The sequence below is a fragment of the Electrona antarctica genome (genome assembly GCF_951216825.1).
Source record: "Electrona antarctica genome assembly, contig: scaffold_147, whole genome shotgun sequence".
In the NCBI taxonomy this organism is placed as follows: Eukaryota; Metazoa; Chordata; class Actinopteri; order Myctophiformes; family Myctophidae; genus Electrona; species Electrona antarctica.
The window spans coordinates 128,182-147,881 of record NW_027638202.1 but is presented as its reverse complement, the minus strand read 5'-3'; the positions used below and the strand labels follow the sequence as shown (position 1 = coordinate 147,881).

Genomic DNA, 19,700 nt, shown 5'->3' with positions numbered 1-19,700 from the left:
GCCGTCGGCTTCGGCGATGCCGTGAAAGTGCGCGACGAGCCTATTGAACTCGTCGAACTTGCCGGATCTGACCGTGTCCACCAGGAAGCGCCACAGCTCTGCGCCACCGGTGCTTTTCAGGGCAAGGTCGTCGCAACATTCCGCTTGTTGTCGCCGCAAAGGTTGCAGTTGCCTGTTCTGTCCGTAGGTGGCGACGGTAGCAGCAGCAAGGAGGACGGGGCTGTGTTGGGCCTTCTCTACGGCGCTGTGTTGGGTCTTCTGTGTGAGCTCGTCAGCTATGTGCGTCTCCGTCCGCAGGGCGTCCGTGGGAAGCTCCGCGACCGCAGGTTTCACCACCGCAGGCTTCTCGGCCTCCGCTGAACCGCCGGGGGTGGCGGTCGCTGCGTGGAGTAACGGTATCGTATCGCGGTCGTCGGAGGCGCGCTCCATTCTGTCTGCGTAGCGGTGGGATGGAACCACATCAATCATCCCGGCAGTAAAACATTGTAGCAATGGGAAACCACATAAATCTTCCCCGGTCGTAAAAACCACGCTCTTACGTACCGTACGTCGTGTTAAAAATGAACCGAGTGTGGCGCGCCGCGTGACTTTAAGCCTCGCGTGTGATGACGTCATGGCGTCGTGCTGCCTGAGAGTGGTTGGATGAACAGATGCTCGTAGAATTAGAATCTCACGTCACAGTTTGACAGGCTCGTGTTTCCTGTCGTCACCTGTTACGTAACGTAGCCACGTTGTTGATGATGTGTCATCAGCCAGCACCTCTCTGGCAATGCTTTTCACTGTTGAATAATATAGCGCCAGTTCCACATTCTGCACAATGTATTTGTCTTTCTACTTTTGGTACAATTTACATTTACACACACACACACACACACACACACACACACACACACACACACACACACACACACACACACACACACACACACACACACCTCTCTCTCTCTCTCTCTCTCTGTTCTGTTTATGGTGTCGTCCACAGTTAACAACAGTCATTAAGATGTTGTGAATCCATAGACTCACTTCAAAACTGCTCTCAAAGGGCACCCGGACTACTGCAATTCGAAACTGGCAGAGATCTCCCCCCCTTTTCCCCTCACTGTATGTTTATTTTCCTTTTTACCTCCTTTATGATGATTTCCTGTTCTGTCCTTTGGCTAAATAGAAGTGTCTATTTGTGTACGTCTCTAAATGTTATGATGAATTGAACAAGGTGGACATTATTGTAAACTAGTGATTGTCGTCGACTCACAGTTAACAGTGTTTGTATTGAGTTGTGCTTGAAATGTACTGTAATTCTGCAAACTGTTAATAAATACTTCACTTGTCCAAGTTGTCCATTTTGTTTTGTTATGTTTTGTCTTTGTTGTCTGTGCTGTATTTTTTACCGGAACGTATATTTATTCTCAATAAAAAATAGGAATAAAAAAGAAGGGGGAAAAAACCGTCTCGAGCACTACGTCTTTAGGACTACAAACCCAGATCTACTGGACTACAAAACGTCGTCATCCTTCCTGTAGTCATAGAGTAATAAAAGGATAGAGACCGAACCGGATCGTTAGCCCCGCCCCCCTATTCATTTCAGCAGAAGTTGCTCAGTGGCGTTTTGAAGCTCCCGGAAGACAGCCGGAAGTGCAATTATAACCCATTGGCTCCCCAAGGGGCCAGTGAGGCGCTCCAACGTTGAAGCTCTGGGCCCTAGTGGTAAGAGGAAGGACTGCAGGCGGACCCGTGCACGGACACGTAGGACCATCACTCCCTACGTCACCCATACGTCACCCCGGACCTCAGATTTGCGGTCCGGAGGAGGTACTTCCGGCAGTCTTCCGGGTGCTTCAAAACGCCACTGAGCAACTTCATCGAAATGAATAGCTTGGGGGCGGGGCTAGTGCTTCAGTTCGGTCTCTATCCTTTATATACTCTATGAATGGCTCGAGCAAAGAGCGAGCGGGGCTTACGCACGTGACGTCATGAACATTCCGTCCACTTCCATTAACGTGCTGCAGTTCCACATTTCGCCAGTACGTGGTGGCAGCTACAACCTTGGACTCTGGCCTTACTGGGGGCTTGGTTCATATGACTCGAGCGCTACGCGTCTAGGACTACAAACCCCAGACCTACTGGACTACAAAACGTCGTCATCCTTCCTGTCTTACACACAGAACGGCTCGAGCGCTACGTGTCTTTTTCATTTTGTCTGTCTGACGGAACAGAACACACATCTACACTACAGGACTACAAACCGACCTAAAAACTACAACAACAGGTCAATATAAACCACAAAACCTCAACCTGCTCCTTATTAACGTCGTTATTAACGTTATTTACGTTTTAAGCCATGTTTATACCTCTTAGCACGACGATAGCCGACCTACAAGCTCACAACGCGTTGTGTTGTTGTGATTGTGATATTGTTTGTTTTAAAATGTTCGCCGAGTGTAAAGTTGGTGATTCTACTAAATTACTAATGTTATATTTGTACATGTAGTCGACTACTAGACAAGACTAAACGCTTCCATCCATGTGACTAAAATGAGACTAGAACTAAATGGTGTTCAAAAGACACGATTTGATTACGTCAGAATTTGCTGTAAAAATAAAAACAACAACACTTATTCAATCCAATAGTTGATGTGAAGTCAGTTCTGCTCTAGCCTGGGTTAGGGTTAGGGTAACCCTAAACCCTAACCCTAACCCTAACCCTAACCCTCTACCCTGTTCATTCATAATTAATAATAGATAATAGTTCTAGCCTGTGTTCATTCATAATTAATAATAGATCATTAATAATAGATAATAGTTCTAGCATGTGTTCAGAATAGATCATTAATAATAGATCATTAATAATACATTAATAATAGATCATTAATAATAGATCATTAATAATACATTAATAATAGATCATTAATAATTAATAATAGTTCTAGCATGTGTTCAGAATAGATCATTAATAATTAATAATAGTTCTAGCATGTGTTCAGAATAGATCATTAATCATTAATAATTAATAATAGTTCTAGCATGTGTTCAGAATAGATCATTAATAATTAATAATTAATAATAGTTCTAGCATGTGTTCAGAATAGGTGTTTTATTAAATGGTCTAAATGGTTACAGTATAAACTGTTCATGTGACATTGATGTGGTTTTATCTAGAAAAATCACACCCATGTGAAGTGAGGGGCGCTAATATATTATGTGATGTTACAATATGACGTAATAAAGAACATTATGACGTGCATTTTCCATTCATTGTCACTGGCATTTACAAAACAAACATTGAACTAAAAACAAACATTAAACCTGTATATAGGAGGCCAGCTATTTTTGCTATATTTTAATTTAAATTATTATTTGGTATTTTTCAACTGGAATCCTGCAAAGTAGCATTTTTATTTAATTTCAAATGCCTTTAATTGTAGTTATGTTATTATAAACTAAATATAGTACTCATTAAGCTGCTAATTTAGACTGAAGTAATGAAAGCGGGTCATGTTTTCAAATCAATAATATATCAGTATTCTGATATTAACCTGAGGGCCACATTGAGTGAAGGTTGGGGCCGCCATGTGGCCCCCGGGCCGCATGTTGCCCATGTATGGTTTAAAGAGACAGTGCCACCAAGGATCATATTTATATATATTTATGTGTGTTTAAAGGGACAGTGTCATGGATCAGTATTACTGTATATATATATATGTATATATATTTGTGTGTTTAAAGGGACAGTGTCATGGATCAGTATTACTGTATATATATATTTATATATATATGTGTGTGTTTAAAGGGACAGTGCCATGGATCAGTATTACTGTATATATATATATTTATATATATATGTGTGTGTTTAAAGGGACAGTGCCATGGATCAGTATTACTGTATATATTTATATATATATATTTGTGTGTTTAAAGGGACAGTGTCATGGATCAGTATTACTGTATATATATATTTATATATATATTTGTGTGTTTAAAGGGACAGTGCCATGGATCAGTATTACTGTATATATTTATATATATATTTGTGTGTTTAAAGGGACAGTGTCATGGATCAGTAATGTATTACTGTATATATTGATGTATATGTATATATATATTTGTGTGTTTAAAGGGACAGAGCCATCATGGATCAGGTGATGCAGTTCGTTGAGCCCAGCCGGCAGTTTGTCAAAGACTCCATCAGACTGGTGAAGAGATGCACCAAACCTGACAGGAAAGGTACTTTAAGCCATTTCGGGCGGGAACCCCTTTTGGTGTTTTAAGCATTATGTTATGCTTTAGCTATTGAAAAATAGCAGATCTACAAGCTTGTAGGTCTGCTATTTTTGAAAAATCGTGAAAATGTGGCGAAAATCTTTGAATATATATATTCTTTCAGAGCGAACGTTTTTAACTCATCTTTGCTTCTTTGGGTCCCTGGAACAACATATTTTCAGATGGGGGTCGGCCGTCAATTACAGATAATTCTGGGGGTCCTTGACATGAAAATGTATGAGCACCACTGACAGAAACATAGATTTCAGGATTTAGAAGACATTTGTAGAATCGACCTCAGGTCTAAATGGGTTAAACGCACACATGTCTTTATTTGACACATTTCCCCCGTCACAGACACTGGCCGAGTGAAAACAAGGAAGTGATGTGTCTCGCTCTGGTGGCGCAAAGTGTGGCTACTTTTGTGAATTTAATAGTTTTATTAGGTTAATATTGCTAAATGTTTGTAAGCGTTTTAGAAAAGCAATAAGCCACCCGAGGTCCCAGCTTACCGTGGGGTCTACCTACGCCTCTCAGCCATTATAAAATACACGGTAACCTCTGAGAGGGTAGCAGACCTACGCTATGCGTCGGGTCTACCTACTCCTCTGAGAGGGTAGCAGACCTACGCTATGCGTCGGGTCTACCTACTCCTCTGAGAGGGTAGCAGACCTACGCCTCTGAGAGGGTAGCAGACCTACGCTATGCGTCGGGTCTACCTACTCCTCTGAGAGGGTAGCAGACCTACGCCTCTGAGAGGGTAGCAGACCTACGCTATGCGTCGGGTCTACCTACGCCTCTGAGAGGGTAGCAGACCTACGCCTCTGAGAGGGTTGCAGACCTACGCTATGCGTCGGGTCTACCTACTCCTCTGAGAGGGTAGCAGACCTACGCCTCTGAGAGGGTAGCAGACCTACGCTATGCGTCGGGTCTACCTACGCCTCTGAGAGGGTAGCAGACCTACGCCTCTGAGAGGGTTGCAGACCTACGCTATGCGTCGGGTCTACCTACGCCTCTGAGAGGGTAGAAGACCTACGCTATGCGTCGGGTCTACCTACGCCTCTGAGAGGGTAGCAGACCTACGCTATGCGTCGGGTCTACCTACGCCTCTGAGAGGGTAGAAGACCTACGCTATGCGTCGGGTCTACCTACGCCTCTGAGAGGGTAGCAGACCTACGCCTCTGAGAGGGTAGCAGACCTACGCTATGCGTCGGGTCTACCTACGCCTCTGAGAGGGTAGAAGACCTACGCTATGCGTCGGGTCTACCTACTCCTCTGAGAGGGTAGCAGACCTACGCCTCTGAGAGGGTAGCAGACCTACGCTATGCGTCGGGTCTACCTACGCCTCTGAGAGGGTAGCAGACCTACGCCTCTGAGAGGGTAGCAGACCTACGCTATGCGTCGGGTCTACCTACGCCTCTGAGAGGGTAGCAGACCTACGCTATGCGTCGGGTCTACCTACGCCTCTGAGAGGGTAGCAGACCTACCCCTCTGAGAGGGTAGCAGACCTACGCTATGCGTCGGGTCTACCTACGCCTCTGAGAGGGTAGCAGACCTACGCCTCTGAGAGGGTAGCAGACCTACGCCTCTGAGAGGGTAGCAGACCTACGCTATGCGTCGGGTCTACCTACGCCTCTGAGAGGGTAGCAGACCTACGCTATGCGTCGGGTCTACCTACGCCTCTGAGAGGGTAGCAGACCTACGCCTCTCAGCCATTATAAAATCCACCGTAACCTTCTTGTGGCTTATTGCTTTATACTCCTCCAAATAGACCGACTGCCTCAATGGAGGAGATTGAACAGTATGTTGCTTTGCTTTACACTTAGACATTCCATAATCCTCAAGCCTCTGACCTCTGACCTGTGGACATCATGTCTCTAGTGTGTAACATAATGCTTAAAACACCAAAAGGGGTTCCCGCCCAGAATGGGTTAAGATTCTCTCAACAGAACAATGCTGCAGGACAGGAATCACAGTATATTTCCTATGAATCCACATATTGTTATTTGCACATATATGCCCATATATTGTTATATGCACATATATGGGCATGGCATCTATGCAGCATATATTCTGCATAGGCTATATTTGCCATATATACCGGTAATATATTGGCATGTATGTTCATATATTTCCTTTCTGTGTGGGGGGTTGGAAAACACCCCTATTTTAAATGCATTAGGCCAGTGGTTCTCAAACCTTTACCTGTCTATAATAGTTTGCTTAAACTGCAAGAGAACATGATGGCTAGTATGATGGTGAATGATAATCCACCTTTTAAATATTAGCATTTATTCTCCCCGTGTCTCCTAGGGTAGGTACCCTCACAAAAAACATGCAGTAATCCTGGTCTCTAAACTGCCTCCCCCTGGCCAGCCGGGGCGCCTGATGGAGGGGAAAGGAACTGGTTGGAATAACGTGTTCCTTCCACGCGCTACGTCCAACCAGGGAAACTCCCCCCTGGTGTAAAAGAGCAACTTGGACACTCAGGCATGAAGGAAGGCATGAGTTCAAGTTCGTTGCTCTCCCCAGGCTGGCGGAGGGTGTGTAGAGCCCAGGATCACATTAGATAATTGACACAGGGGTGAAAAATGGTTTACAAAATCGTGGGATAAAAATGATATAGAGAAAATAATAGCATTTAACCAAATCAGTGAAAAGGTTGCAATCAGTGCCTCTTGAGCAGATTATAAATTGTGCCATAACATCCAGTCCATTTGTAATGTCTATACAGAGAAATGTGCAAATAGTTCACTATATGTTTTAACATTAAACATTAAATAGCAGTTCTTCTTCTGTTGTAGAAATTATGCCTTGAATCATGACAGCACTCCTGTAGGCTAACAGTGGATCTCTCTCTCTCTCTCTCTCTCTCTCTCTCTCTCTCTTCTCTCTCTCTCTCTCTTCTCTCTCTTCTCTCTCTCTCTCTCTCTCTCTCTCTCTCTCTCTCTCTCTCTCTCTCTCTCTCTCTCTCTCTCTCTCTCTCTCTCTCTCTCTCTCTCTCTCTCTCTCTCTCTCTCTCTCTCTCTCTCTCTCTCTCTCTCTCTCTCTCTCTCTCTCTCTCTCTCTCTCTCTCTCTCTCTCTCTCTCTCTCTCTCTCTCTCTCTCTCTCTCTCTCTCTCTCTCTCTCTCTCTCTCTCTCTCTCTCTCTCTCTCTCTCTCTCTCTCTCTCTCTCTCTCTCTCTCTCTCTCTCTCTCTCTCTCTCTCTTTTACAATTACAATTAATTTTACAAGGAAACAAATATAACGGGGTTGACAGTTCATGTTAACTTAACCCATTCAGGGCGGGAAGCCCTTTTAGTGTTTTAAGAATGATGTTATACTTTAGCTATTGAAAAATAGCAGATCTACAAGCTCATAGCGCGGCACCGAGTGCCACGCTACGAGCTTGTAGATCTGCTATTTTTTAAATTGTTATTGTTGACAATTTGGCCAATGTTTGACCAGTAGTGTTTTTGTTGATTACTTTTGATGCATCATGTTAATGGTCATGTTGTTTATTGTATTTATTCTGTCTTAAAAGGCCTTAAAATGCTATACACCATGCCACTCCACCATGCAAACCAAAGAGAATTTGATTGTTTTTCTCAGGGTTTGGGATAGGCTTAGTAATGGCTCAAGGTCATGGATATGTTATGGTTAGGGTTAGTAATGGCTCAAGGTCATGGATAGGTTATGGTTAGGGTTAGTAATGGCTCAAGGTCATGGATATGTTATGGTTAGGGTTAGTAATGGCTCAAGGTCATGGATAGGTTATGGTTAGGCTTAGTAATGGTCAGACTAACGTTACCGTTCTTCTTACAGAGTTCCAGAAGATCGCCATGGCCACGGCGATCGGCTTCGCCATCATGGGTTTCATCGGATTCTTCGTCAAGCTCATCCACATTCCAATCAACAACATCATAGTGTAAGTATCCAAGTATCCACTAAGACACTATGACACTAAGGGTTGCCCACCTACCCCTTGCAGCTAAATAAAACACTAAGGGTTGCCCACCTGCCCCTGGCAGCTAAATAAAACACTAAGGGTTGCCCAGCTGCCCCTGGCAGCTAAATAAAACACTAAGGGTTGCCCACCTGCCCCTGGCAGCTAAATAAAACACTAAGGGTCGCCCACCTGCCCCTGGCAGCTAAATAAAACACTAAGGGTTTCCCACCTGCCCCTGGCAGCTAAATAAAACACTAAGGGTTGCCCACCTGCCCCTGGCAGCTAAATAAAACACTAAGGGTTGCCCACCTGCCCCTGGCAGCTAAATAAAACACTAAGGGTCGCCCACCTGCCCCTGGCAGCTAAATAAAACACTAAGGGTTTCCCACCTGCCCCTGGCAGCTAAATAAAACACTAAGGGTTGCCCACCTGCCCCTGGCAGCTAAATAAAACACTAAGGGTTGCCCACCTGCCCCTGGCAGATAAATAAAACACTAAGGGTTGCCCACCTGCCCCTGGCAGCTAAATAAAACACTACGTGACCCTGTCAAAAAATCTATGTAAAGGTGTGTGAATGTGTGTGTGAATGGGTGAATGTAATTCACAATCTATGTAAAGGTGTGTGAATGGGTGAATGTAATGCACAATCTATGTAAAGGTGTGTGAATGGGTGAATGTAATGCACAATCTATGTAAAGGTGTGTGAATGGGTGAATGTAATGCACAATCTATGTAAAGGTGTGTGAATGGGTGAATGTAATGCACAATCTATGTAAAGGTGTGTGAATGGGTGAATGTAATGCACAATCTATGTAAAGGTGTGTGAATGGGTGAATGTAATGCACAATCTATGTAAAGGTGTGTGAATGGGTGAATGTAATGCACAATCTATGTAAAGGTGTGTGAATGGGTGAATGTAATGGGTGAATGTAATGGGTGAATGTAATGCACAATCTATGTAAAGGTGTCTGAATGTCTCTGTAGAGCGCCTTGGATAAAGGCGCTATATAATATAAATGCACCATTTACCATGCTTTGCAATGTTTTGCAAAATTGAGTCCAAAATGACTCAATAAATCATATAGGGCCCAGTTCACTAAGCTGTTTACACCCATATTTTCCCAAACTTCCCATGTTAGTAGTCTAGAAAAAGGCATTCTAATGACACACAGCAAGCGTTGGTCCTGTAAGTCTGCCTCTGAGGAGACTGGAGAGAGAGAGCGGTCCTGTAAGTCTGTCTCTGAGGAGACTGGAGAGAGAGAGCGGTCCTGTAAGTCTGTCTCTGAGGAGACTGGAGAGAGAGAGCGGTCCTGTAAGTCTGTCTCTGAGGAGACTGGAGAGAGAGAGCGGTCCTGTAAGTCTGCCTCTGAGGAGACTGGAGAGAGAGAGCGGTCCTGTAAGTCTGTCTCTGAGGAGACTGGAGAGAGAGAGCGGTCCTGTAAGTCTGCCTCTGAGGAGACTGGAGAGAGAGAGCGGTCCTGTAAGTCTGTCTCTGAGGAGACTGGAGAGAGAGAGCGGTCCTGTAAGTCTGTCTCTGAGGAGACTGGAGAGAGAGAGCGGTCCTGTAAGTCTGCCTCTGAGGAGACTGGAGAGAGAGCGGTCCTGTAAGTCTGTCTCTGAGGAGACTGGAGAGAGAGCGGTCCTGTAAGTCTGCCTCCGAGGAGACTGGAGAGAGAGAGCGGTCCTGTAAGTCTGCCTCTGAGGAGACTGGAGAGAGAGAGCGGTCCTGTAAGTCTGTCTCTGAGGAGACTGGAGAGAGAGAGCGGTCCTGTAAGTCTGTCTCTGAGGAGACTGGAGAGAGAGCGGTCCTGTAAGTCTGTCTCTGAGGAGACTGGAGAGAGAGCGGTCCTGTAAGTCTGTCTCTGAGGAGACTGGAGAGAGAGAGCGGTCCTGTAAGTCTGTCTCCGAGGAGACTGGAGAGAGAGAGCGGTCCTGTAAGTCTGCCTCCGAGGAGACTGGAGAGAGAGAGCGGTCCTGTAAGTCTGCCTCTGAGGAGACTGGAGAGAGAGAGCGGTCCTGTAAGTCTGCCTCTGAGGAGACTGGAGAGAGAGAGCGGTCCTGTAAGTCTGCCTCTGAGGAGACTGGAGAGAGAGAGCGGTCCTGTAAGTCTGCCTCTGAGGAGACTGGAGAGAGAGCGGTCCTCCTCCGCTAAATCCACAGGCGAAATATATATATTACTCAATCTGACTAACGTGGGAAGTTTGGAGAATCCCTTTACACCCCAAATATGGGTGTAAGCAGCTTAGTGACGTGACGTGACGTGACGTGACGTTTCCTATTCTCCATTCCTCCTGCTAATAACATCTTATTTTCTTCTCCAGGGGCGGCTGAATTAGAACTACAAGACCCAGAGGCAAGAGAACTACAAGACCCAGAGGCAGGAGATCTACAAGACCCAGGGGGCAGGAATGGTGCCTATATAATGCTGTTGGGCCTGAGCGCATTATAGGGAAGAATAATATTAATAATGCCATTTTTACATTCTGTACATTTGTATCTGACTTAACAATAAACCAACGACCATGGAATCCAATGCAGGACTTGTGTTGTGACTCACTGTGTATTGTATCATTCCCTGAAGAAGGCAACTTGTTGCCGAAACGTTGGAAAAATAAAGATTTTGATGGCATCGAGACTACGAGCTGTGCGGCCTCTCTCCTTTTTCAGTGACTCACTGTGTACAAAAACATTTTGAAAGAGTCAAACGTTGCCACCAAGACATGACAGATATTATATATAACACAGTTTATGTATACAATATACTGTCCTTATTGTTTATGTATACAATATACTGGCCGTTTTGTTTATGTATACAATATACTGTCCGTTTTGTTTATGTATACAATATACTGTCCGTTTTGTTTATGTATACAATATACTGTCCGTTTTGTTTATGTATACAATATACTGTCCGTTTTGAGCAGTGTGTGCAGTTCAGATTGTTGGAATATGCAGCTGAAAACCACTGTTTAATATATTGTTTTATATCCTACAGTTATTCAGTTTGGCTGATTGGAGACGTCTTATTCAGTTTGGCTGATTAGAGACGTCTTATTCCAGTGAATTGGATGCAGTTGTAAAGGAGCTGGCTAAACAGATTGTGTTAGTTTGCGGGTGGAACGGGCCCGGTTGAAATACTCTTGATTCCAAGTAATGTAATATTATTACTTTTTCTAAGGAGAAATAAGTAAAGTAAACATATTACTCTCCTAAGTAATATTGCCCAACACTGCCAGTAAGATTAACATCTTAAAATGGATTGTGAACATGAATGGGTTTGACTGCAGTGATCAGTCGTGTGGCCTGTCTGTATGTCTGTCTGTCTGTCTGTCTGTCTGTCTGTCTGTCTGTCTGTCTGTGAAATTGTGATTTAATCGCAACTTAAATTGTTGCATTTCCATGTTGCCTGGAAGAGCATGTCACAATGTGTAACGTTGACACGCAGATCGGCTATTTTCAATAGATTTTCTACACATTTTGAACATGTGAAATGTGACATTCTGCAATATGAATACTTTCTTTTAGTACTTTAAGTACATTTTGATGCCGATACTTTTGTACTTTTACTCAAGTACATTTTCAATTCTGTACTTTTACTTGTAACAAAGTAGTTCTAAATTGCAGTATTGGTACTTTTACTGAAGTAAAACAATTGAGTACTTTTTCCACCGCTGCCAGCCGCTGGGCGTAGAGGAAGTACGTACCTCGTTACTTACTTAATCAGCTGAGTTGCGTCGCACCTCTCTGCCTCACTCTCGTCCTTAGGCCTCACTCACACCTTTCGATCTAGCATACAACATTGATGCATGCTTGTTGTATGAATGTTGTGAGTGTCATGGCCGCCCCAATGCATTTCCAATGGAAGTCACATAGTTTGTAGTCCACATTTTGGACTACAAGCTGTTGTATGGCTTTGTGTTTCGACTGCCCCCCTCCCCCTCATACAACACAAATGTTGTGTCAAACCATGTGACTCCCATTGGAAATGCATTGGGGCAAGATGTGTCACACCCTTTGTATACAACAAGCATACAGCAATCTGTTGCGACCGTGTGAGTCAGGCCTTATACTCCGGGAGGTGAGGCAGCGCTCCAACCGGCCGGGCATAGTCGTCCTTATAGGGAGGAGAGGCAGCGCTCCAACCGGCCGGGCATAGTCGTCCTTATAGGGAGGAGAGGCAGCGCTCCAACCTGCCGGGCATAGTCGTCCTTATAGGGAGGTGAGGCAGCGCTTTGATTGATTGATTGATTGAAGAATTTATTAACAGTTTGCAGAATTACAGTACATTTCAAGCACGAACTCAATACAAAGGCTGTTAACTGTGAGTGGACGACCCAATTAAGCATTACACTTGTTTCCAACAGGGTCCACCATGTTCAAATCATCAAAACATTTAGAGACGTACAAATAGACACTTCTATAGACAGAACAGGAATTCATCAAAAAGGAGGTAAAAAGGGAAAAGAAATATATACAGTGAGGGGAAAGAAGGGGGGGGCGGGGGGGGGATTCAGATTTTACGGGGGCCAGTTTCGAATTGCAGCCATCCGTAGGTGCCCTTTGAGAGCGGTTTTGAAGGAGTCAAGGGATTCGCATGTCTTAATGACAGTTGGTAGGGCGTTCCACATTTTGGTGGCATAGGAGCGAAAATAATTTAGTCCCTTGTTTGTGCCGAATCTGGGTTGTACATGGTTCGTTGCACTCCCTCTGGTGTTGTGGGTGTGGACTTCGTTAACATTAAGGAAGTATCTAGACAGGTACATGGGTATCTTGGTGGTGTATCGAATCTTGTGGACCAGACCCATTGCAAGATGCTGTACTCTGTCGTCGACCCTAAGCCATTCCAGCCTGTCGAAGTGGGCAGGGGTGAGGTGGGTTCGGGGGGCTAGATCAAGTAGGAGCCTGACCAGTTTGTTTTGGGAAGTCTGGAGCCTGGTTTTAAGGGCCTTTGAGGTGCTGTGGTACCAGGAGGTGCATGCATAGTCAAAGAAACCCTGTACAAGGGCTCCTGTTAAGGTCTTCAAGGTGTTTTTGTTGACCAGTGAGGAGATCCTGTAGAGGAATCTTGTTCTATGGTTGACTTTTTTGATTATGTTGGTGGCCATTTTATCACCAGAAAGATTAGCCTCCAGGATGGAACCTAGGTAGGTAATTTCATCTTTACGTGTGATAACATTGTCACCCACTCTAACCAAGAAGCCATTTGCCTTGCTGAGATTACTAATAGAGCCAAAGAGAATGGATTCAGTTTTTCCCAGGTGTAAAGATAGTTTGTTATCAGCGAGCCAGGTGCAGATTCTACCGAGTTCAGAGCTGAGGGCATTTTCAACCTGCAGTTTGTCCTTGTCCGAGACCAGCAGTGCTGAGTCATCTGCGAACAGGAACAAGTTGCAGTCACAGGCTGAAGTCATGTCGTTTACATATATTAGGAACAGTAGAGGCCCTAGTATGCTTCCTTGTGGAACGCCACAGCTCACTGGGAGGGGGGGGGACAGTGTTCCGTTCACTTCCACCATCTGTTCTCTCCCCTCCAGGTAGGATTGCATCCAGCTCACTGATGTGCTATCGAAACCAATTGCTTTTAGCTTGTTAACCAGTATGGAGTGGTTCACGGTGTCAAAAGCCTTTTGGAGGTCCAGCATGACCATGCCGCAGTATTTGCCAGCGTCCACCTCTTGTTTGATGTGGTCGCTCAAATAGAGAAGACATGTGTCAGTGGAGTGGGATGTTCTGAAGCCAGATTGGAACTCGTACAATAATTTATTAGTGGCAAGATACTTTTCAACCTGTTCATAGACTATTTTTTCCATCACTTTCGAGATGGAACTAAGAATAGAAATAGGGCGGTAGTTGCCGGGGTCTAATTTACTCCCTTTCTTGTGCAAGGGGGTTACTTTGGCCAGTTTGAAATCTTGGGGGACCTGTCCCTGTTTGATGGAGAGGTTTACTATGTGGGTGATGATTGGAGCTATAGAGATGGCTGAGTCTCTGAGAAATTTGGAGGGAATGTTGTCATGGCCTGTGGCCTTGTGGGGTTGGAGGGCACTCAGTTTCTTAATTACCTCATCAGTTGTTACCATAACTAGTTTAAAATCGTCTTTACAAACACCTAGGTTTTTGTAGAAGGTTGTAATGTGCTCTACACCAAAGAGCCCAGAGTGGGAGGGCAGTTTGTTAACCAGAGTTGTTGCTATGTTTGTAAAGAAGATATTCAAGTAGTTGGCCACATCAAGGTTGTCAGTGATGAGAGTGTTGTCAGATTTGATGTTTATGTTCGAAAATCTGGTTTTTAGTTTCTGACCATAGCTTAGTTGATTGTTTAGTAGCTTCCAGAGCTCATGAGGATTGTTTTTGTTTTCCTGAGCTTTATCATTAATGAAGTTACTTTTAGCTGATTTGGTCATGGCAGTTACACTGTTTCGTAGTTTGATTCGTTGTGTATTTAGGTTGTTCAAACGAGCTTGGCGAACACTGTCGAAGCGCTTGGCTAGCTTTGACTTGCATTTTAGAACTTCAGAGCATTTTTTGTCTCTGGCTTTCATTGCAGCCAGTATGTCCGAATTCATCCATGGTTCCGAGCGGGTTTTGCCCCTGGTGGTTCTCAAAGGAGCCATGTTGTTCAGTACTGATGTAAATTTGGTTTTGAAGCCAAGCCAAGCTTCTTCGACAAGTGTGCTTTTAAGCTCATCGGACCAATCCAGACTCTCCAATACTTGGTTAAAGACCTCACTAGAGTAGGTTTTGAGGTCCCTTGATATGACTGTTTTGTGGCAGCCGGTCTTAAGTTTTTGTATTTTGCGGGTACAGAATATCATAAAATGATCACTAAGCCCACATACAATAACCCCTTTCTTGGAGATTCTGGATTTGTCCGAGGACAGAATGAGATCAATGACAGTTTGAGTAGAATCACACACTCTAGTGGGTTGGGTAATTAGCTGACTGACACTATGTAGATCACAGAACTTACTGAATGACTTAAACACAGGTGCTTCCTTACGTTGCATGTCTGTATTGTAGTCGCCAATCAGGATTTTCTCTACACATTCCTCCTCAGCTAAGCACCCCTCAAGTATATCATAGAACCCATGTTGGTCAGGCGGTCTGTAGACGGTGCCCACTAATACTGATTTAGCCTTTTTGAAAATTAATTCAACCCACACAGTTTCAATTTCATCATGCTGTAAGTCAGTACGAGTAACATATTCAGTGTCTTTGTGAATATACATACACACGCCACCACCATGCCTGTTTCTGTCGTTTCTGATCAAGGAATAGTTCTCTATTTCAACTTCTGGGTCTTTGGTTGACTCATCAAGTTTGGTTTCAGAGAAGCTAATGATGTTCGCCTTACCGCATTGAAACATATGCCTGATTTCAGCCATTTTGGGTCCAAGGCTGTTGACGTTCAGCTCCAACCGGCCGGGCATAGTCGTCCTTATAGGGAGGTGAGGCAGCGCTCCAACCGGCCGGGCATAGTCGTCCTTATAGGGAGGTGAGGCAGCGCTCCAACCGGCCGGGCATGTTGGTCGGTAAGTCGTCCTTATAGGGAGGCAGCGCTCCAACCGGCCGGGCATGTTGTTGTTTGTTTGTTTGTAACCTTTATTTCAGGGGAATCCAATTGGTGCCCTGTATACAAATAAGAACATTTACATTTTACCTACATGACATGGACACACAGTACAACAAATATAATCCACAAGCACATACACACAGAAACAAAACCTTGTAACCAAATGTTACAGAAAACAGGTGCATATGCCTTCCTCTAGTGTGAGGTCAGTTAAGAGTATCTTAAAAGTAGTAAACGAAATAAAAACCTTCAACTTCAATTTGTTTTGACAACCATTCCATAAATGTGGAGCATACACCCTGAAGGCAGTATCTCCCAATTTAGTAGTCGTTTTTGGTACCTTCAATAAAAGCATATCTTGTGATCTAGTACCATAAGCTGATGTATTGAGAGCTAGCAGTTTTGTTAAATACAGAGGTAGTTTACCAATTAAAGCTTTATACGTGAACAGGGTAGCATGTTGTTTCCTTCTAAGAGCCAGAGAAGACCATTCTACTGAGGTATATAATGCACAGTGATGTGTTCTGAAACCTGCTCCTGTAATAAAGCGGAGTGCACTGTGATAAATTGCGTCCAAGGGTTTTAGAATGCTGTCAGTGGCATGCATATACAGGATATCTCCATAATCAAAAATTGGCATAATTGTTGCTTGGATTATCCTCTTTCTATTCTCTTTAGAGAAGCATAATCTATTTCGATAGAGGAAGCCAATTTTAGGTTTGATTTTCTTTGTTAGATTTTCTATATGTGTTTTAAAAGAGAAATCCTCATCTAGCCAGATCCCTAAATACTTATATGATGAGACCCGCTCAATGTGTGCCCCTCTCAGAGACAGTATGGGGTCACCTGTTTCCACTTTTGTTTTATTTGAAAACAACATGTACTTCGTCTTGCCTACATTTAGGGCAAGTTTAAGATCCGCTAGTGCATGTTGGGGTAAGTCGTCCTTATAGGGAGGAGAGGCAGCACTCCAACCGGCCGGGCATAGTCGTCCTTATAGGGAGGAGAGGCAGCACTCCAACCGGCCGGGCATAGTCGTCCTTATAGGGAGGAGAGGCAGCGCTCCAACCGGCCGGGCATAGTCGTCCTTATAGGGAGGAGAGGCAGCGCTCCAACCGGCCGGGCATAGTCGTCCTTATAGGGAGGAGAGGCAGCGCTCCAACCGACCGGGCATAGTCGTCCTTATAGGGAGGAGAGGCAGCGCTCCAACCGACCGGGCATAGTCGTCCTTATAGGGAGGAGAGGCAGCGCTCCAACCGGCCGGGCATAGTCGTCCTATAGGGAGGAGAGGCAGCGCTCCAACCGACCGGGCATGTTGGGGTAAGTCGTCCTTATAGGGAGGAGAGGCAGCGCTCCAACCGACCGGGCATAGTCGTCCTTATAGGGAGGAGAGGCAGCGCTCCAACCGACCGGGCATAGTCGTCCTATAGGGAGGAGAGGCAGCGCTCCAACCGGCCGGGCATAGTCGTCCTTATAGGGAGGAGAGGCAGCGCTCCAACCGGCCGGGCATAGTCGTCCTATAGGGAGGAGAGGCAGCGCTCCAACCGACCGGGCATGTTGGGGTAAGTCGTCCTTATAGGGAGGAGAGGCAGCGCTCCAACCGACCGGGCATGTTGGGCGGTAAGTCGAGCACCACTGTATTTCACATCACGCTCTACGCGATACTGGTGAAATATGTAGAATACTCACGCTTAGATTACTTCTTCATCTACTACCGGAAGGTCAGCCTAGTTCCTAATACTATTCCTGCAGCTACTCCGTATGCAGTGTATACAGTGTACATGATTCACTCTTGTGTCCCATGGGTGTGCTTCTCTGATTCATCCCTCAAGCTTTTGGTCATTTACCAGACTTCTGCTATAACTAAAAATCACACCTGTGTGAACTGAGTGGTGTAAGGTCTTATATAGACTGATCAGCTGTGGTCTGACGTAATGTCTGACGTAATGAAATCACACCCGTATGAACTGGGTGACCATAGCAACCGTGCTCATTTTTTGAGCACAGACAGACTAACAAAGCCAGTTGTAGGAGTGGTTTACACCACTCAAAAAAAGTACAGCACCTGGGACGTATCCTCAGTGATGTATCCTGAGGTCACCACCTGGGACGTATCCTCAGTGATGTATCCTGAGGTCAACGGGGTTTCGGGTCTACCAACATGATGTTGATCATCCCGGCTGGGTCACCTGAGTGAGGGGTATGATGATCAAGTCCCGACTTACGTCCCAGTAGCTACCCTCAATCAGTCCCACCAGGGCAAGACCAGGGCCACGCAATCCGTTGGAACTACTCCAGAACTGCTCTGCCAGGGCTGGGAGGTACGCTTCTGGCGCATGGAAGGACTATAGGCTCTGTGGGTTGACTCCTGTCCGGGCCCCTTACGTCTCACCAGGTCCACTCCTGCTCTCACCAGGTCCACTCCTACGTCTCACCAGGTCCACTCCTGCTCTCACCAGGTCCACTCCTACGTCTCACCAGGTCCACTCCTGCTCTCACCAGGTCCACTCCTACGTCTCACCAGGTCCACTCCTGCTCTCACCAGGTCCACTCCTACGTCTCACCAGGTCCACTCCTGCTCTCACCAGGTCCACTCCTACGTCTCACCAGGTCCACTCCTGCTCTCACCAGGTCCACTCCTACGTCTCACCAGGTTCACTCCTGCTCTCACCAGGTCCACTCCTACGTCTCACCAGGTCCACTGCTGCTCTCACCAGGTCCACTCCTACGTCTCACCAGGTCCACTCCTGCTCTCACCAGGTCCACTCCTACGTCTCACCAGGTCCACTCCTGCTCTCACCAGGTCCACTCCTACGTCTCACCAGGTCCACTCCTACGTCTCACCAGGTCCACTCCTACGTCTCACCAGGTCCACTCCTACGTCTCACCAGGTCCACTCCTGCTCTCACCAGGTCCACTCCTACGTCTCACCAGGTCCACTCCTGCTCTCACCAGGTCCACTCCTACGTCTCACCAGGTCCACTCCTGCTCTCACCAGGTCCACTCCTACGTCTCACCAGGTCCACTGCTGCTCTCACCAGGTCCACTCCTACGTCTCACCAGGTCCACTCCTACGTCTCACCAGGTCCACTCCTACGTCTCACCAGGTCCACTCCTACGTCTCACCAGGTCCACTGCTGCTCTCACCAGGTCCACTCCTACGTCTCACCAGGTCCACTCCTACGTCTCACCAGCTCCACTCCTGCTCTCACCAGGTCCACTCCTACGTCTCACCAGGTCCACTCCTACGTCTCACCAGGTCCACTCCTACGTCTCACCAGGTCCACTGCTATGTCTCACCAGGTCCACTCCTACGTCTCACCAGGTCCACTGCTGCTCTCACCAGGTCCACTCCTACGTCTCACCAGGTCCACTCCTGCTCTCACCAGGTCCACTCCTACGTCTCACCAGGTCCACTCCTGCTCTCACCAGGTCCACTCCTACGTCTCACCAGGTCCACTCCTACGTCTCACCAGGTCCACTCCTGCTCTCACCAGGTCCACTCCTACGTCTCACCAGGTCCACTGCTGCTCTCACCAGGTCCACTCCTACGTCTCACCAGGTCCACTCCTACGTCTCACCAGGTCCACTCCTACGTCTCACCAGGTCCACTCCTACGTCTCACCAGGTCCACTCCTACGTCTCACCAGGTCCACTCCTACGTCTCACCAGGTCCACTCCTGCTCTCACCAGGTCCACTCCTACGTCTCACCAGCTCCACTCCTACGTCTCACCAGCTCCACTCCTGCTCTCACCAGGTCCACTCCTACGTCTCACCAGGTCCACTCCTACGTCTCACCAGGTCCACTGCTGCTCTCACCAGGTCCACTCCTGCTCTCACCAGGTCCACTCCTACGTCTCACCAGCTCCACTCCTACGTCTCACCAGCTCCACTCCTGCTCTCACCAGGTCCACTCCTACGTCTCACCAGGTCCACTCCT

General features: G+C 46.2%; 1 protein-coding gene across 2 annotated transcripts; it reads left to right on the top strand.

The window, feature by feature from the left end:
• Positions 1-2,125: 2,125 nt before the first annotated feature.
• LOC306918306 (protein transport protein Sec61 subunit gamma) lies at positions 2,126-10,821 on the top strand (the record flags this gene model as incomplete). Of its 2 annotated transcripts, none has more annotated exons than XM_079531198.1 (3): positions 2,126-2,266; positions 4,115-4,221; positions 8,063-8,169. In XM_079531198.1, the coding sequence occupies exons 2-3, from the start codon at positions 4,128-4,130 to the stop codon at positions 8,167-8,169; spliced, it is 201 nt and encodes a 66-aa protein (XP_079387324.1). In that variant the 5' UTR covers positions 2,126-2,266; positions 4,115-4,127. The 2 variants fall into 2 exon arrangements, 1 of the variants encoding a protein (XP_079387324.1); XR_013789321.1 differs by lacking the exon at positions 2,126-2,266 and adding an exon at positions 10,508-10,821 and having other exon boundaries at positions 4,185-4,221; positions 8,063-8,165.
• Between the last annotated feature and the right edge of the window lie 8,879 nt (positions 10,822-19,700).